This window comes from Protopterus annectens, chromosome 3.part0 (assembly GCF_019279795.1).
Source record: "Protopterus annectens isolate FY-2018-M chromosome 3.part0, PAN1.0, whole genome shotgun sequence".
NCBI classification, from domain to species: Eukaryota; Metazoa; Chordata; order Ceratodontiformes; family Protopteridae; genus Protopterus; species Protopterus annectens.
The window spans coordinates 847,613,512-847,632,326 of NC_056731.1; the positions used below are offsets into that span (position 1 = coordinate 847,613,512).

Genomic DNA, 18,815 nt, shown 5'->3' on the forward strand with positions numbered 1-18,815 from the left:
AAAATTTGCCTAAAGCTGACCTTGTTGCATTCTGAAATCTAAAGTGTATGTAGTCGATTAAGTGGCTATAATAAGTGGGTACATACTGAGGCAACCTGTGGATGAAAATGACTGCATCACAGGTAATGGTCTTTGACTGGCTTTAATACAGCACACCCCATTCCAATAAGCCACCCCATTCAGTTGCTTCCTGTATACCCACCCTTGCCTTGACATCAACAGTTGCCACTGCCTAAGCACAAGATCCACTTAGAAAGTGGTAAACCTTCTCTTGGACTGATGCATCATTTTCTTCTACTTGTATTCTAAAGCTAAATTATCTATGGGCTACTGAACTTCCCTTTTCATTATCCTTATGGAAGGCGGGGTGCTCAGCATGTGGTACTGTTGTATCAGAATCTGGTGGCTTTCTGAGACCACAGGAGCTGCTTCTTTGGTAAAGAATATTAGACTTCTAGCATTTGTTTTTGATTTCACTACATCCAGTTTTGACAAGCATACCTCAAGTCTTTTTTTTTCCAACATCCTTATTAAATCATCACATTTTAATTTGCATCAAGTTCATATAAATTAATAGCAAACAAACTATAATACACAACTGTCTTTCACTGCAATTGAAACAAAATGTGTTTGTCCCAAAACAATTCTGTACCCAAAAATGCCTCATCTGAATACTTTCAAAAAAACAACAAAATTGTACTCATCTCCTATACTAAACATTTAGGTACCTGAAATTTGATAAGCACGTCCTCCAAGTAACCCATAAAACAAAAACCGGGATCACTATATAGGGTAAAATCTCACCTTACAGACTCTGGCATAAAAAAATGATTGCAACAGCCTACTTGCTTCCAACTCCTCTGTGCCTCTCCAGTTTTCACAAACTTCACTCATGTCAGTTATTAAAACTTGAGCAATGCTACAACAAAGTGGCCACATTTTCAGCAAATCATCCATATATAACTCATCACTGTATTGCCATCGAGCACTGAAACTGGCTAGAATTGCGTCATGTACTTGCTTACACACAAGTACTAAAAATGTACAAACAACCCCCAACTCCACAAACACAACTCTTTGCTCTTCAGATAAATCACTTATAAACTCTCAAACTCAGCAGCACAGCTGATGACAGTCTATACTCAAATTGCATCTCAAAAAATGGAATAATATTCCATACTTAGATTGACTCCCTAATACTATTTAAATCAGAATTAAAGCAAGGTTTAGCATGCACTTGGCTTTGTACTTGCCCATCACCTGATTAAACCAAATTTACTCAAAGTGCAGATTTACTGCAACAGACTCTTAATTAATAAAATAACCCCTTCATAACTGAAACAGCTTTTCTCAACTCCTCCTTTCTTGGCTTCAGAGGCCCTCCCCTGTTTAGTGTTTCCTTATATGTCTGTATACCTCTTCCCCTCACATTTTGTTTTAAACACCTATTTTAAGACATAGTAAAGCATACATTAACAGAAAAGAAAACATTAACATTTTCCCCTATTACATGCATTATACATCACATGTTTTCTTTCTTTATGCTGTATATTTGCTCATCCAATATTTCTGATTGAGAACTCTGTAGGGAATTTTTAAAATCTGCCAACTCATTATACTCCCAAAATGCATGTTCCTAGTTACCTGTTTTCTTTCCCATCACATCTCCAACATTTGGTTATCTCTCTAAGGAAAAATTCTTCACTCTGCTTGGGCTATACAAGTACCTGTACAAACATTTCCAAGCAAAAGTCCTAATCCATCTACTCTTTGTTGTATACTTGTGAGCCATACATATGTCCTCCCATTGTTCCCTTGTAAATTGTTTTTTTTCCGGTCTCTCTTCCCAATCTTTTCTAACCTCCTTTGATTGATTCTTATAGTTATCATGCAATAGTTTATATGCCACACTAATTATCCCTTTTTTAACATCGGCTTCATTCAGTCCTATATTCCACTAAAAACTACCAGAGCTAATATTGTACTTGGTATTCTCCTATCCCTGTCTCTTTGTTTGTACTCTTAGCAGGCCCTGGTAGGGAAGGCAGTCTCTAGGTTGCAGTCCAAACTTCTTTTTCTTAGCCTCATCTAACTATTCCCTTTCCCTATGTAGTTATTTGCTCCCAATACCGTGGTTTCTTTACCAGTTTTTCCAGTAAATTCCAGCCCCCTCTTGCCTATACCCTTACTTGCAGTCATCCCTATTGGCAGAATCTTTTCTCCAGTTTTGTGTTGGCTTAGTTCTTGGAATACTTTCTGCTACTTTATAAGTATAACATTCTCTATAGTTGTTATTATTCTCCTTAAGGATCTGCATCCAAAATCCTACTCTCTCCTTATGTATTGTATTTCCCATCTACTTCATTATCATCCATTTCCACTTTGAATTATAACCTTCCGCTTACTGTATGTGTAAATATATATAATATATATATATATATATATATATATATATATATATATATCTGTGTGTGTGTGCACCTTAACTGTGTACCTTTAAAAGTTCCCTTCAAATCAGATGATCCTAAGACAAAAAATGCTGTATTTGCTGTGATAATAGTAACCTCTGCAACAAAACCGAAGGAACAATGAACAGATAGTGGTCCAACATAATGGATTATTACGTTATAGAAAATGTTTTTCATTACTTTCAATTATAATCATTTGGAAATTCATTCTGTTTATTTTTCCGTGTTTGGAAAAAGGATTTAAGTACATCCCTACGCATAACACATTTGATTTTGCTGACTTAATGGCTGAGTTTACGGTCATTCACAAGGAAACTTGTTTAAAGAACAGGTTATGAAAACAGACCCAAAGTTTAAGAAAGAGTGTTTTTAACCTTACTAGAAACCCTACATTACAGGCATTTGAAAGAGCCTGTGAGAGTGATATTAGAAGTTTGTCAGTTGGCTATTAATGGACATAAAAATGAGTCTTTCCAATTTGCTAAACATGTTAATTAATGATGAGTATTCAAGTCATGAAGTCTGATAAAAGGGGTATGATAGTTTTGTTTAATGCAATGATTATTCTGAAGTATTGTTGAATTTATTAAACAGTTGTAGCACATATACCCAGGTATGAAGAAATGAAGTATTTGTAGCCTATCGAAAAATTGCTATCCAAATTGATAACTCCTTATTGCAAGGTTGGATATCTACTTCTAACCACAATTTTTTTGCAGAACAAGTGTCTTTTTATTTCGACTATATTCGAAATTCCAAAAGTTCATAAAGATATATAAAAAAACTTGTTTCGACCTATTGTTTTAGCACAGGACTCAAAAATCTAGTTGCTGTATACATGGATAGACAGCTTAAGCCGATTTTTGAGACATCTACTCAAATTTTAAGACTTCTGGGAGTTCTTGTAAAGTTTAGACAGAAGTGCATAGGAAGAGAAATTAATTTTCCTGACAGTTGATATGGTGGATTTATTTACATGTATCCCACAAGCCACAGGGATAGAATTGTTTCATGAATCTCTACTTGAATGTTGCTTCCTAAATAATGAACAGGTAAACTTATTGGTAGATATGATGGAGTTGATTCTGGATGATAACTTTATTTCAAAGGAGAAATATATAAAATAAAGGGGGTGGTAGTGGGGGACTAGTTGTGGTCTGAGAATTGCAAATTTAGTTTGTTCAATTTGGGGAGAAGAATTATGTTTTTACTTCTGAATTTTAGAAATATTATAAAATGTATCTTCGATATCTCAGTGACATATTTACTTTGCGGAAAGGTTCCCTTACTGAGGTAAAGAGACTTATTGATCATATTAATGAAACCATCACTTTTCTAAATTTTACATACCAAATTAATGATTTATCAGCTAATTACCTGGATGTTACATTAACAAAAAATGAAGGTGGCTTTGTTTCAAATTGTTGTCATAAGCCAAATTTTAATAATACATACGTACATTTTAATAGTTTGCATCCACTTAGACAAAAGAAAAGTTTGGTTAAAGGGCAACTCATTAGGGTGTCTAGAAAGGTTTCAAGGGATGATATCTTTGAAGTGGAAAACAAAAAGGTAGAAGATATGTTTTCTAGCTAGGGGTTACCATGAAGAACTGCATTAACAACAATAATGAAGTGTCACTTTATAGGACTATAAAATACAAACCCCTCTTGGGTACTAAGCTCAGTAAAGAAGCTTTTGACAAATGCTAAACAATATGAATGGGCTTTTGTATTACAATACAGTTCAATTTCGGCTGACATTATGAACATTATTAAAGAAAATAGGAATATCTTTAAGACAAATTAAGACATTTTCAGTGTTTTGGAGAAAAAATGATGATATGCTTTTAAAACAGCTCATGTAGTATGGTTGTGGTCCTTAAAATTTTTAAACTTTTTTTCAAAGTGAATGGGCTTATTCACCTGTGTCCATGAAACTTTCTTAAAAGTAGTGCAAAATAGAACATTGCCAATCAAAAAATCATCTCCTGCCTCACTGGTAACATGCACGTGATGGCTTACTTCCATTTTAATAAGCCAGTGTTTTAGACATACCTTGCATAAACTTGGTTATGTTCCTCCTATTTATTCTACAGCCTGTGAGCCACCAGGGAGATTTTTTTTCTTTTTCTTTTTTCTTTTCTTTTTTTTTTTCTGGGTGCTTTTTACCCCCTTATCTTTAACCATCAAGCCTCCAAACTCAGTCTCAAGCCCATACATTCCCAAGTGGGGGGATTTACCCAGAGCCACTGCAACAAGAGCTGTCTGGGATGGGTAGGTGAACTCATCAAACAGCCATGGGGGTTGCTTCTGTCCTCGCTGATATTCCTGGCAACGAAGACATTTTTGCTATATTAGATTAACCTCTCCCTTGGGCAGGAGAAAGTATGACCCACAGCACTGCAGAGGCCACAGTACCCCTTACACAAATGCATGTGCCCGTGCACTTGCTTGCTACTCATTGTCAGCTTGGTAAACAACAAGCCTGCCACCCTGTTTCAAAGGACTGCTAGAACCTGTGATCAGCTACACCCCCACCCTGGAAGGGAATGCGCATCATACCTGCAAGCAACATGAAGTATGCAATCCACTAATTAAACTCAAGTTGTGTGAGTTGCACTCAGGGCTTCATCCATCTGCACCACTGACTCTAGCTTTCAAGGAGAATTTTTAATCTTTTTCTCTTCTCTCTTCATCTTATCATTGAAGTTACTGGGTTATAAATTCAGCTTCTGAGACCTTTAAGACCTCATGATTTAATCTGTTTTTATACATTTTTGGCAAAATACAACTTGTCTGCAATCACCTTAGGAATTAAATTGTCCAAGCTGAATTTGCTTTTCTCTTTTCCTTGCAAAGTGAAATCTTTATTTTGGCATTGCATTGCTTGCAGTAAAAGTTTTAGAAATCTTTAATGAAGAGTCATTTTTAAGGACCTCATTTTGTCGTATCTTCAGCATGCATTAGATTTCAAGATGTATATTTTCAGAATTGATCTTAACACACAGGAACATTGGTGTTTCTAAAACCTAAAAAGAAACATCAGGCTGTGTAGTGGGCTGCAGAAACAGACTGTAAACATCTGGGAATCTGAAAAGCTGGATAGAACCTTTTCATCTAAAACAGGGGAAGAATGATTGCTATTGAAGCCTAGCTGCTAGTGAGTAAAACCTCTGACATCCCTAGGATGGAAGGAAATAAGCTACCTCTTCTCAAAGGCAACAACCAAAAAGGTAGGAACAAGAAAATTCACAGTCTGATACACAGGTTCATCCACAGATTTGCCAACCCCACCATAACCCAAAAAGGGCCTTCTGATTGAAAGTCCACTTTGATGGTATTTTATGAGAAAATCTTGGGTTTAGGTGCCTTCAGCACAGTCTCCACTTTATCTGGTAATTTCCTCTGTCCATTTTGGTTAATAATATGCTCACAGTACTCTACAGTAAAAAACCCACTTTTCTGTATTGACTCTGTGATCACACTCCGTTATGCATCTAGAATGCATTTTAAATTGTTCAAATGCCCTTCTTCATTGTGTCCTGTCTCCATCAAGTCATCCACATAGGTCTGCATACTCTGGTTTCCCTGTAACACTTTGCCTACTACTTTCTGCCATATGGATGGCATAGACACCAGTTTGAATACCAAACTGTTGTAACTGAGCAGACCATTATGTGTCTGTTACTGACCAGAAACCATTTCAAAACTTTTTTTTACCTTCTTTTGATCTTATGTTTCTGTCAGGACAATCTTTGTAAAAGGTTTTAGCCTCATTTTAGGATGCAAGGGTGCCTTGTATCCTGGTCACTGGATTCAGATTACTTTGCAGCAGTAGATTCACAGTGACTTTAAAGTATACACAGGTTTGGGCTTCCTGTATGATAGACTAGCAGAAAGCTGAAGTCTGCTGCTTTTGGTACAAAGATAAGTTTGTTTGTTTTTTCAGTGAAAATTAATAGCTGAAGTCTGTGGGACTTATTTAATGTGGTAGTAGGTCCTGAGTGTCATTTTGTATGTTGAAGAAAAACAAATATTAGAAGGACATGAAGCTGAGCACTGCATGAGTGATTTCAACATCCAGTTTGGCCCTTGACCATGGAATGCATGTGTGAGTGCAGGAGATTCCCAGCAAGAAGTACTGCAACTTATCCTTCATGAAATACAAAAAAAATAAATGACTGTTTAACACGTTTGCTAAAGGAGCCATCAGATACAGAGAGGAGATAGAAAAGGTTCTTTCAGAACACTCTGATGATGTAGCCCTTCTGGAAAAAGAAAATGCCTTAAGAGATAAAGTGGTAGATCTTGAAACAGAGGATAAGGTGATTGCGAAGAGGCAGGCAGATTTTGAGAATTGATCCAGAAGGAAAAACCTTCATATCTTTGAGTTATCTGATTGTGTGGAATGTGGGAATTGTGGACTATTTGTTCAACAACACCTGACGAGATGGTCTGGGCTCTTAAAGGTTCATAGGTTGGTACTAGGCTATCGGCCCTAGGGCCTATGCAAGTCTAGCCATAACAATTCCGTGGATATTTCTTCCCACAATATTTACTTCTCTGGGCCCCTGTCTAGCAGGGCGACTGACATGATCCCCGGGGTGAATTTCCTATCTCCCATCCAATCATCAAGGTTCCTTTTGAAGAGGGCCAATGAGGTGCTCTGCTTGACATGTATGGGCAGTCTATTCCAGAGTATGGGGAGTCTCTGGGTTAGGAACCTATCCCTCCAGCATGTTTTGTTCATTGTGGTGACAAGATTTAGATCCCTGGAGCGTGTGGCTCTGAGATATTGGGATTTCTTTAAGTGGGGCATGTCCAACAGCTCAGGGTTTGACATGGCCTTGTATGTTAAGCAGAGCACCTCTGAGTAGACGATATGCCACAGAGTATAGCTGGAGTTTTTTTAGATGGTCAGCATATGGCATCTGCTTTAGGCCTGTGATTCTTTTAGTGAGGTATTTCTGTGGCCTTTCCTGTTGTTGCAGATGTCTTGAGGTTCATACCAAATGGGGCATTATACTCTATAATGGGTCTAATGAGGGATGAGTACAGTGGGACAATGACCTCCTTTTTTCTGGATGAAAAGCCCTTAGTGATGAGATGTGCCACATAGAAGGATTTCCTGACTGTTGTGGTGATGTGGTTATCGAAAGTGAGACCACTGTCCACCTGTGTCCCTAAGTCTCTCATCACACTTTCAGTGTTTAGTGTCCTGCCACTTATGTGGTAATTCATGGGTACATGTTTTTTTCCAAAGGGGATAACTATATATTTCTTGGCATTAAGCTTGAGCCCATGGCTCTGGCACCAGGCATCTGTTTCTGTAAGGCCCTTTTGTAGAATATCCACATAATTTGGGGATTCAGTAATGGCTCCCAGTTTGCAGTCATCTGCAAACTTTGTTAGCCAGAGTCCCTTAGTGTTGGCCTGTACTTCAGAGAAGTAGATGCCAAACAAGAGTGGTCCCAGGACTGAACACTGAGTTACTCCACTTGTCACTTGTCTGGAGCTGGATTTGGAGATGGCTACTTTTACAGTCTGGGTTCTGTCAGTAAGCCAGCTGGCAACCCATCGAGTGACGTAGGGATTTATGCCCAGCTTAGTAAGTTTATCTATGATTCCAGAGTGGGAGATGGTGTCGAAGGCCTTGGCAAGGTCCAGATAGGCTTACCCTCGTCCACAGCTCTGGAGACTGATTAGAAGAAGTCAGTCAGATTCAGGAGATAAGATCGGCCCTTCACAAACCCAAACTGGGTGGGGTCCAGTGTTTGAAGGTTGCCAATGTCTTTATTTATAAGTTTGATGATAATGCGTTCCATGCCCTGGCAGATCAGGCTTGTCAGACTGAGGGGACTGTAGTTCCCGGGATCCAAGGCGGATCCTCCCTTGTGGAGCAGGATAACTGTAGCTGTGCACCACTCAGTGGGCACGAAGCCTGAGGTGAGGCTATGATTAAACATGACACTTAGGTGAGGTGCCAGTTCATTTTGTAGTTCTTGAAGTACACAGCCTGGGATGACATCTGGTCCCATGGATGCCATATTCTTAGCTTTGGAGAGTGCGGTTTCTACCTCTGTGGCCATGATTATCGGAATTTGGCAATCTTTTGGTATTGAGATGGGCCCTTTAGGGGGTGAGAAGGGGGTGAAGTTGGCACTAAATCGATCTGCCAGGATATTGGCAATATCCTTGATCAGTATATTTAATGCCATTCTGTTGTAACTTGGAGCAGATCTGAGCATTGCCCTTGAGATTCTTGACATAACTATATAATGCCTTGTGGTTGTCTTTGGAATCTTTGGCAATTTTATTTTCGTAACTAGCTTTGGAGGATCTTATGAGGGATCTCAGTTTCTTAATGAGGCTGGTGAGGGAGTGTTTCGCATCCTGGGATTTTCCGCTTTTTTGCTACAGTTTCTTCCTTCTGTTGTATAGTTTGTTTATAGCAGGGGACCACCAGATTGGCTTCCTTTTTTTGCAGAAGAGCATCTTGGTTCTATTTGGGATGACACAATTCATGCATGAGTGGATGTGCTCATACAGTGCCTTAGTGTAGGATTCTGCAGTCAAACTTCCAGATCCCGTCTGCATGGGTGTTGTGAAGTTTGTCACTTCTGACTTCAGTAGCTTGAAGTTGGCTTTGGAGAAGTTTTTTAAGGAGGTTTCCTTACTGGGGGGTGGGGGTGGGATGTGGCTGTCAAGGGTGATTTGCTTATGGTCAGACCTGACCAATGAGGGAGTGACCACTGGTGTGGAGCATCTATCTCCCATGTTGGTAATGACCAGGTCTAGGATATTGGAGCCCCTGGTGGGACAATGGATTAGTTGATCCAGGGCGTTGGAATTTATGAATTCCAAGAACCGTTGGGAAAAGGAGTTGGTACCTGAGTAGTTTTTCCAATTAATGGCAGGGTAGTTGAAATCACCCAGTACTAGGGTGTTTGGTTGTATGTTAATATTTTACAGTATGTTTGGAAAGGTGTAGTGAGAATCTTGGGGCATGGTGGAGGATCTGTAGCAAGCGACAATTTGGATTGCAGTCTTACCTAGTGTTAGTTGCACCTGGAGAATTTCAGATGCATTGTGTTAGGTAACTAGCCTAGAGGTGTGAATATCCTTGGTGAATATGGACACTCCTCCACCTTTAGTGTTTCGATCTGGGTTTTGTGGCCGAAAAGTGTGGTAAGAATTGTAGCCTGGTATTGCAGGGGTGCTCTCTGGAGCCTTGAACCAGGTCTCAGTTACTGCACAGATATCGATGTTCTCCATTTTTAGGAGTGCCTCAAGAGAGTGCATTTTGAGGTTTAGACTTCTAGCATGGAGTAGCATTACCTTCAGATTTTGCATGTTTCTATCTGTTACGGTGGTGGTTTTATCCTTTGAACCTTGCCTAAAAAAGGCACTATAGGGGTGGCAAGAGCTTTAGCCAGTAACCTGAATCTCAGGGGTGACAGGTGCAGACCATCTCTGGCAAAGCATCATGGTCTGTCGATCATGTCGCCCCAGAGAGACAGATAACTGGATCCCCTTTGAATGACACCAGAAGCTTAGCCAATTGTTGAAGCCAATCATTTTGTCCTTATACTGTGGTATCATTCTGGGCGAAGGCAGGATGCTACTCAGGGCTAGGGTCATACCTGCCTGGGTCACATGATCCAAGAGCTCTTCCATGTCTCTTTTCATGTAGTCCAGGGAGGTACGTCTCAAGTCATTCACTCCAGCATGGACAATGACAGAGTCATATTTGTACTTGTTGTGGAGTGACTTGAGTGCATGCGTTATGTGGCGGATCCTGGCACCCGACAGGCAGCTAACTGTAATTTTCTCCTTGTTCAGTCTGGTGAGTGGGACATCAGTGTGCCTCACTATAGAGTCACCTATGACTAAAGTGTTGGGTACATTGTCTTGCCTTGGGGCTGTTGTTGGGTGGCACACTGGTGTTGTGAGCTATCTGTCACTTTGGTTGTGACTGGTGTTTGTTTGCATTTCGGCTTCGGAGGTCCTTGAAGCTTGGGCAGGTTAATGTTAAGGGCCTCTGCATATGTGGGTTTAGTGTTGCTATGTGTGGGGGGTGTTGGTGTGGGTTTTGAAGGGCTATGAGTTGCTTGAGGTGTGATGCAGGTGCTAACCTTCTCCTCTTGACTGTCTAGCACAATCTTGGCCGGAGAGAGCTTTGCTTCCAGTTTGGCTATGTAAGTGCATCTCTTGCAGGTTGTAGTGTTGGGTGGTAGGAGGAGAGGATTGTCTGTGTACATGAGGAAGTTAAACGAAAAGATTAGATTGGCGTAGGCACATAGAATTCTCAGAAGGCTCACAAATAAGTCAGGTGAGAAATCCAGGCACATTATTGCTCGATTGTAAACCTGTACTGTAAAAAAGTAGATTTTCTTGGTATGGAAGCCCAGTAAGAAGTGCATGTTGGGGGAACCGTCATGTTTTCCTCAACCATGGCTGTTCTGAGCTGTTCTGGTCATATAAAGGGATAAAACCCTGACTACGGCCTAGGTGACCCAGGTTTGATTAGCAGCTCAGATAACTGATGGAACTGCATGGAATAGTCGTGCCATGGGAGGAATGGCACTCCCTTAGAAAAGGTGTTGTCCAAAAAGGGGATTTGCCCTCAGGCATGTGTCAGTGAGCACGGGGGGGGGGGGGGGGGTTGTGGGGAAAATGGATAGGTCTTATATACAGCCCTCAATTAAAAGATGAACAGCAGACCCCCCCCCCCACACACACACACACGTCTTTGAAAACATGCCAATTTAAGAAGTTTTATGGTGACAACTGGTCTCATGGAAGGAAAACTAGAAAGAAGTGACATTTATATGACTTCCTGTCCACATAGATGATAAAAGGAACATCAGGTAAAAGGGACTGTCCACGTATTTGGAAGCTATTTCCTGGAATGTAAATGGTCTCCTTTGTCCTGAAAAGACCAGAAATCTGTTCCAGTTTTGGGGGATGAAGAGACCATCGTTTGAGTCTGGAGGAGTATCAGACTCTGCTAAGTGGTAGGTGGATAGGAAATCCTTTTTCCTCCTTGAAGAGGCACTTTGTTTTTACTAAACCGGGGTATAATCTTTAAATCTTTTGACAATATTGATCTAGAGGGAAGGCATGTGACTTTGAAAGACTTATGGACAGGCAGCAAGATGATGCTAGTTTCTGTGAATCTTCCCCCGGTTTCAGTAAACATGAATTTAAGTAAATATTGTTAAAAATGTTGCACTTTAATGAGGCTATATTGTTAATTCTGGGGGAATTGGAACATTACAGTGTCAGAGTGATGTAAGCAAATGCCCAAAAGCGTGAAAGAGTCTGATGGGTGGGAAGATATGTGGCAGCCTACTTGGAGTCACTTGGACTAATTGATGTGACTGGAGTGGGGCATAGGATTTACTGTACTTTTGTATGTGGGAAAGCTCAATCGACAGGGAATATACATCAGGGGAAAGCAGGTACTTGATACAGTCAGAGGAAGCCTTTTCCTAATTACTCCCCTTCATGAGTAACCTGGGAACTAGGTTTCTGTACTCTCTTGGACAGAGATCAAAGAGTTCCATCATAATATTTAAAGCTATCCCTCTTTAACACAGTGCAGGCAGAGTTCAGTTTGCAGATATATCTGAGACTGGAATATAAAACTATGTTGTCTGCTGTCAAAAAGGTAAGTATTTATCCATCCCAGGACAGTCTGAGGCTAGGTTTGATTGATCTATTGTTACATAGGATTAACACCCCTTTGTTGAAGGGGCTAATTGGCAAGTTGTATAAGGATCTGAAATGTATAGATAATGAAGTGGGTCAACAATGGGGAGCTGCCTGGGAGAGAGACCTGGTAGTATAACTTCTCTTAGAGCAATGAAACAGAAATATCATCAGAATATGTATGCAGTGAGGAGCAGAAAGTTCAAAATATTTGCCTGGAAATACCTCCACAAATATTTTATACCCATTCATGCACAGGACATATTTCCCTAGAATTGACATATCTCGGTGGTGTGGTGGGGGGAGGGGATTATGAAGATACACTTTTGGGAATGTGTTAAATTGGCAGATTTTCCCAGGGGAACACCACTTACTGGTAGTCTGTGTTTCCAAAAGGAAATCGCCGTAACACAAAAGTTATTTTTGCCCAGAAGAATCTTTAGCTTATACAGAGAGCAAGCTTCCCTTCTTTATCCTGACTGTAGCCAAGAAGACTATTACAAGAAAATGAAAGTCAGCAGCACCTCCTGAAGTTCCAAAGGTAGTGGAGATCCTTGAGGAAATTATGGAAAGGGGAGGGAAAGGACGTCAGAGGAATCCGGAACTACTACATTTCAGAAAATGGAATGGATGAGTACAGTTCAGAGAAGTTCCAGGAGAGGGCCATGGGTTCGAGAAAAATCAGGACTGATAGAGAGCTTACAGAGTAGGTAGTAATATGACACTCTATTGTGACTAAAGGACAGACTAGGACAGACTAAGACAGAACCCTTGATAGTGTTAAAGTGGTGTTTATATTTTCATTTATGAATCATGAAGGATACAGGGTGTCAACAATTGTTAATGTTTTCAGCTAGTACTGGGGATTTGAGGAATTTTGGATTATTTTGTTGTTAAATTATTCAATTCTCTTGTTTGCTTATGTGTTTTTTTATTGAAGTAATGCTAATTAAAAAAACACACATATTTGTACCTCTCATAATTTGCTTCAACTCAGCACAGAGTTGCCCACTCACACCATTCAACTTTAGATTAGATTCATACATCTTCAGTTTTCACAGATCTTCCTACCTTAGGCCTTACTGCAAAGAGCACCAATCTGGCTATAGTGTGGCAGTACATTTCTGCTCACCTTTGGCTCTACTGGGTTTCATTGTACCCATTCCCTTACAAATATTAATTTTGAATTTGCTAGAAGCTTTGATTTTTTTTTTTTCATCTATGACAGCATTTTTCACCTTCAGATTTACCACTTCAGTTTTATTATACAGTGCAAACTTAAAAAAAAATAACAATAATAACAATAACAGCGATCATTAGAACAAGCTGCGAACATAGCACTGTTATTTTTATTAGGTTTTGCTTTTCCTGAGTCACTCTGTTCTGAATGTGGATGACTACCCATTACCACAAACCTCTGTATATGTTCTTTGCATTTAGACTTCATGGGGACTTAGATTTAGCCATAGGGATTACTTTTTCAGCTGCATAAATTTGCAGCAGGATTTTTATTTTTTTTTGATAGATATAAATATGGAAACATACTCTTGTAATCTTATAGAGAAATCATTGGTAATCCTGCTCCAGTGTCCAACTCCATTTTTAATTTCACTCAGAAACTTCTGGGATAACCCAGATGTTGCTGGTAATTATCAAGGCCACTGTGCCACCCTAAATGCATCATATCAGAGTTTTCAGTCTCAAAGATTAGCTCTATCCAGCAGCAGAATCACTTTTACTATCCAACACTTTGTGCAAAGTTTTGTTCTATAGTACCTGCCTCTTTGTACCGTTTTTATTACTTTATTTGTTTATACTGTTTTTACAGTTCTACATTCTTGCAATGTGATTTTTTATAACATTTTTATAATATGTTTGTTTAAACCAGATCATCTGTGATAAAGTTGCTCCGCATCTGAAACGAGGTCTTTTTTTTGGCAGATCCCAAAGATAGGTTAATCACTGAGCATTCAATTTCATCTTTTTGCAGCTCCCAAGTATCTCTGAAAGTTATTTCTGTTGGGATAGGCAACACCAATCTATAACCAAATGGGATAGGCTATTTTGAGCTATGTTCACAGCTTGTTCTAATGATCTTTATTATTATAGGTTCATAGGTAAGTGCTAGGCTACCTGCCCTTGCAGGCCATTTTAAGCCTAGCCAGTATCCCTTTTTGTGCTTGACATAACCTTATCCCATTTAGTTAGTAGATTAGTCTTACCCATCCCATGGTTGATAATTATATATTACTCCTAATAAGGATAACTGGAATCATACTGTAGATAATTTGAGGGGACCCATACATGGGATAAAGCATTTAGAAGCTGCATCTGTCCAGTAGTAGTACAGAGGCAGTCCTGGGGTAAATTTTCTGTTTCTCACCCATACATCTAAGTTATGCTTGAAAATGCACAGGGATGAACTTTGCTTTATGTAGATAGGCAGTCTATTCCACATCATCAGTATCCGCTGCAAAATGTCCCTATCCCTTCAAAACATTATAGTTACATTGCTTTGAGTTGGTCCATATAGGACATGTTTTTTAGGTCTTGTATCCTTTTAGTAAAGTATCCCTGTGGGCATTCCTGTTGTATGTGCCTGGACAAGATACATGCCAAAGAGGGCATTGTATTCAATGACTGGCCCAATGAGGGCTGTGTAAAGGGGAACAATGACATCCCTAGATCTAGGCACAATCCCTTTGTTTATAAGCTGTGCAATACAGAAGGACTTTCTTAAACGTATGTTGGTCAAAAGTTATGTCACTGTCCACATAATTTCCCAAATTCCAAACAACTAGGTCAAATCATAGGGGTGTATTGTCAATGTGGTACTTCCATGGAATAGATGACTTCCCAAAAAATACAGTAATTCATTTTTTGGCATTTAATTTTAGACAATGATTTTGACACCAAACTTATTACTATTATTATTTTAAATAGATAATTTTGTGTAGCATGACAGAACATTCCACACGTATCTGTCACTTAAAGAAGCTATTACACCACTACCAAAAGGACGGTGCTTGACTAGTTATCGTAGCTCTGGTATGTCTTCTAAAATGCTTTCATTCCTTTTATGAATCCATAACGTTTCTGCAATTATTATGGACTCTGGATTCATAATGATTTTACAAGCAATTTCAGATTTCTTATATATGACTTAAACAGGGCTACAGTAAATCTTGGTTTCTAATGCATTCAGCAAAATTGACCCTTGCTTCTCATCTCAAATGTTATTTAACCTTGAAGTATGGCTCTGCCTTTTCAATTTAGCTAGTCTGGTCTACATCAGTATGGACTAACACATTCAGATGCCTCATATAACTACCGATCTTGTTATAGGCATGCATATGCTTATGCTCTTTTTCCAGTATACCTTTCAATGCTATACCCAGGTTGCAATTGTATATAGTTTTCAGACGCACAGTTCAAGTGCTCTGATATTTTGGCATCAAATCACACAAAACAAAATCTGTTGCCCTTTTAAAAACACTCTCAATTACTTCTTATTCCATTTACTATATGGAACTTAAGTCATTTACCTGTGTGGTTCCCAGCTGTGCTTAACGCAGTACTTTTTATTTATTGTTGCAATCAAATGTGCCATTTGAAGAACAGTAAGAGCATTACTATATGAAATGTATACTACTGCTACTACTCATACTATCCATTATAACCACCTGTTTACACTTGTCACTCGCATATTATTTTGTTAACATAACTTCTGCTTCCAACTACTAACTCTATCATCCTTCAGTTATCCTGTCATTCCCACTTAGAAAATACAGAGCCATAATTATCACACAGACACCTCAATTTCTAAGTTAGATTTGCCTTGCTGTATTGTAAGTATGGTGTATCACACCTGTATGTACTCTATTTTTTACATAATAATGGCATTGCACAGATGTGTGTTTTTCATTATACTGTTCTGTCTCTCACTAAATGTAATTCTTGACTTACTTTGTATTCCCAGACTGAGACTGAAATTGGTCAATTTTGATCTCGGTTTTATCCCAATAAACACATTTAAATAAGTAAGTAAATGAATGAATAAATGGTGTGTTAAGCACAGTTGGAGCTAGACAGGTATTCAACTGCAGAACTATTTTCCCGAAAACCTCTTTCAGGAAATGTTAAATATGCACTCTTCTCCACTGCTGTAAGAGCATTATGATGATATAGATCATACTTCTGAACTGTACAGATTTTTGCAGAGTGCCCAGATTTTTGCCTCGTATTTTTGATTTGTTCCTCCTAAAAACTGTATTTTTTGGCAAATTACTGGAGTGATCTAAAGATTAAAGTCACTGAATAATGGCATGTATTTGGAGTTTAGACTTGATATCCTTCATAAAAGGCATGCTAACAGAAATCCTGTTATTCTACCAATTTTTCTAAGTTTATAAGAGCGATATTTAAAAGGTGTCCCTATTTTTGGGCCTTTGTTCCCCCATTATGTCAGGCTTTGTCCAGATTTCTTGCTAAGATGTTGAGAGTTATGGTATATATGTCAGGGGGTGAGGACTTGCCCCTCCCCCCAACACACTCACATATAATAAAGCTTGCTTTGGTGTTCACTGAAAATGGCTTTCAAAAAAATGGTTTGGCCATATTCTGACCAGATCTTTTCCTGTCAATGTATCAGCATGAACCTACAGTCAAATCATAGCCAGTAACTAGGCACCATAAAAAAAAAATCTACTGCCAATCATTAGCGGACCGGAGTTCCGCTGTGCGACCCCTAACCGGGAAAAGCCGAAAAGACAAACAAACATTTAAAAAAAAACGTTACTCAGTTTAATCAGATTTGTTCTGCATCACAAGTTGCATATTATCACTTGTTTTGTTATGCAACCACTATTACATTTCTTTTCAATATGCCATAGTACCATTTGCCTTTAGTTTTCCAGTGGAAAGGTAATTCATGCATTTCCTAGCACCATCTTGATCTGTTTTTTTTTTTTTTATTTTTAGGACCTGACAGTTTTCCGGTTGAATGTGGCCTTGCACATATGGACTGGTGTTGTCAGTTTGTTGTGTATTTAGTCTTGTTAACATATCATATAGTTAAATAAAATAAATACACAGAGCTGCAAGCTCTGCTGAGCACATTTTGCCTTACTTGCTGTTCATTTACAACAAAATGCTCACAGGAATAAATATGCACATGCAGTTCACATGCATATGCAATAGATATTAAAGACATTATAACAGATCCTGCATCATGAGAAGTCCCATAAATACCTTTATAGGTGAACATTATTAGAATTGCATTCAACATTCAAGACGATTGCATTTACTTTTTAACAATGAAGATTTGCAAAAACAGAGTCAAAATGTACACCCAAGTTCCAAAATTTAAATGTTTAGTACAGTTCCAGATTAAATTTCATGCTTAGCATTTAATTCATCAGATCTTAAGTGTAAGGCTACTGTTCCGTATGTGGTGGACTTTTTTATACTTCCCGCCACTGAAGTGCAAAAACTGAATAATTAACAGAGTACAAAAGAACGTTTTGTATTCTTTTTGTCATCTGGACTATCTAAATAATACCAACAGAATCTGTGCATACATTTTATTGTCTAAGATGCTTTGTATCTTTGTAATCATTCCACCATAATGTAAAAATGTATCCTTGTCTAAAATGTTTTACTTGATTAATATGTCATGACACGATTGATAAAGTGACAAGGTAAACAAGATAAAATGCACTGTGTCTGTATCATTAGAAGCCATTTGAGAAAGGAACATGAAAATTTGTCCTATGTTGGCTGTTGTCACTTAAGGGAGTAGACCCTCAAATCAGTTATCTAATCTGGCAAGTTTTAGCATCTCTGTTTTTTCCCCCCTTTCAGAGAACAAGGTCTGGATAGCACTGTCTGTGGCGATATTTTCTGCAGTGATTATAGGAGCTTTCACTTTACTTGTTATCTGCTACAAGAAGAATGGGAAATCACTGTCGGGTATGTATGAGCTTGAACATGAGCTAACAGAAGAGTAAGAGACTACTTATTGTTTAAAATGAGATATTGCAGAAAAAACAAGTATTCCAGTAGTCTCATGTAGAAAGTGTGAGCAGAATATGAAATTCCACATAGACAGTAACTGGAAGTCAAGTTTAAACCTCAGACCCATGAAGCAGTAACCATAAACACTGAGCCAGCAGATCCACAACAGTCCTGTGATCGCATTTCTGCAGGAACGTGGCCTCTTACCTGTCCACCCCTGAATACACACACACACACACACACACACACACACACACACACACACACACACACACACACACACACACACACACACACACACACACACATATACACAAATGTATGAAGACATTGCTACATAACTTTAGTCCAGCCTCTCTTTACATTAATGATTATCCTTGTCTTGCATGGTTTGTGTCTGTTGATTAAGGTACACTGGCATGTAGCCTGTAGTCTCACCATCCCCTAAATGATCCATCTGGATGCCAGAATTAGGAGCTAGCCATATACCAAAGCAGATCTGGTGTAGTGGTACATTGCTCTGACTCTGGTGCACAGGGTCCTGGCTTCAAGACTTCTGCACAGGGTCCTGGCTTCAAGACCTGACATGACTTCTGTAGAGAAATGTTTGTCTTTT

General features: G+C 38.9%; 1 protein-coding gene across 3 annotated transcripts in view; it reads left to right on the forward strand.

Moving 5' to 3' along the window:
* Positions 1–18,815, forward strand: part of TNFRSF11A (TNF receptor superfamily member 11a) — a 669,873-nt gene that overhangs the window by 561,673 nt on the left and 89,385 nt on the right. For all 3 annotated transcript variants that reach the window (XM_044065186.1, XM_044065185.1, XM_044065184.1), the window contains exon 7: positions 18,047–18,154. In XM_044065186.1, coding sequence (XP_043921121.1) covers positions 18,047–18,154 — 108 coding nt within the window. The remainder of the gene's footprint in view (positions 1–18,046; positions 18,155–18,815) is intronic.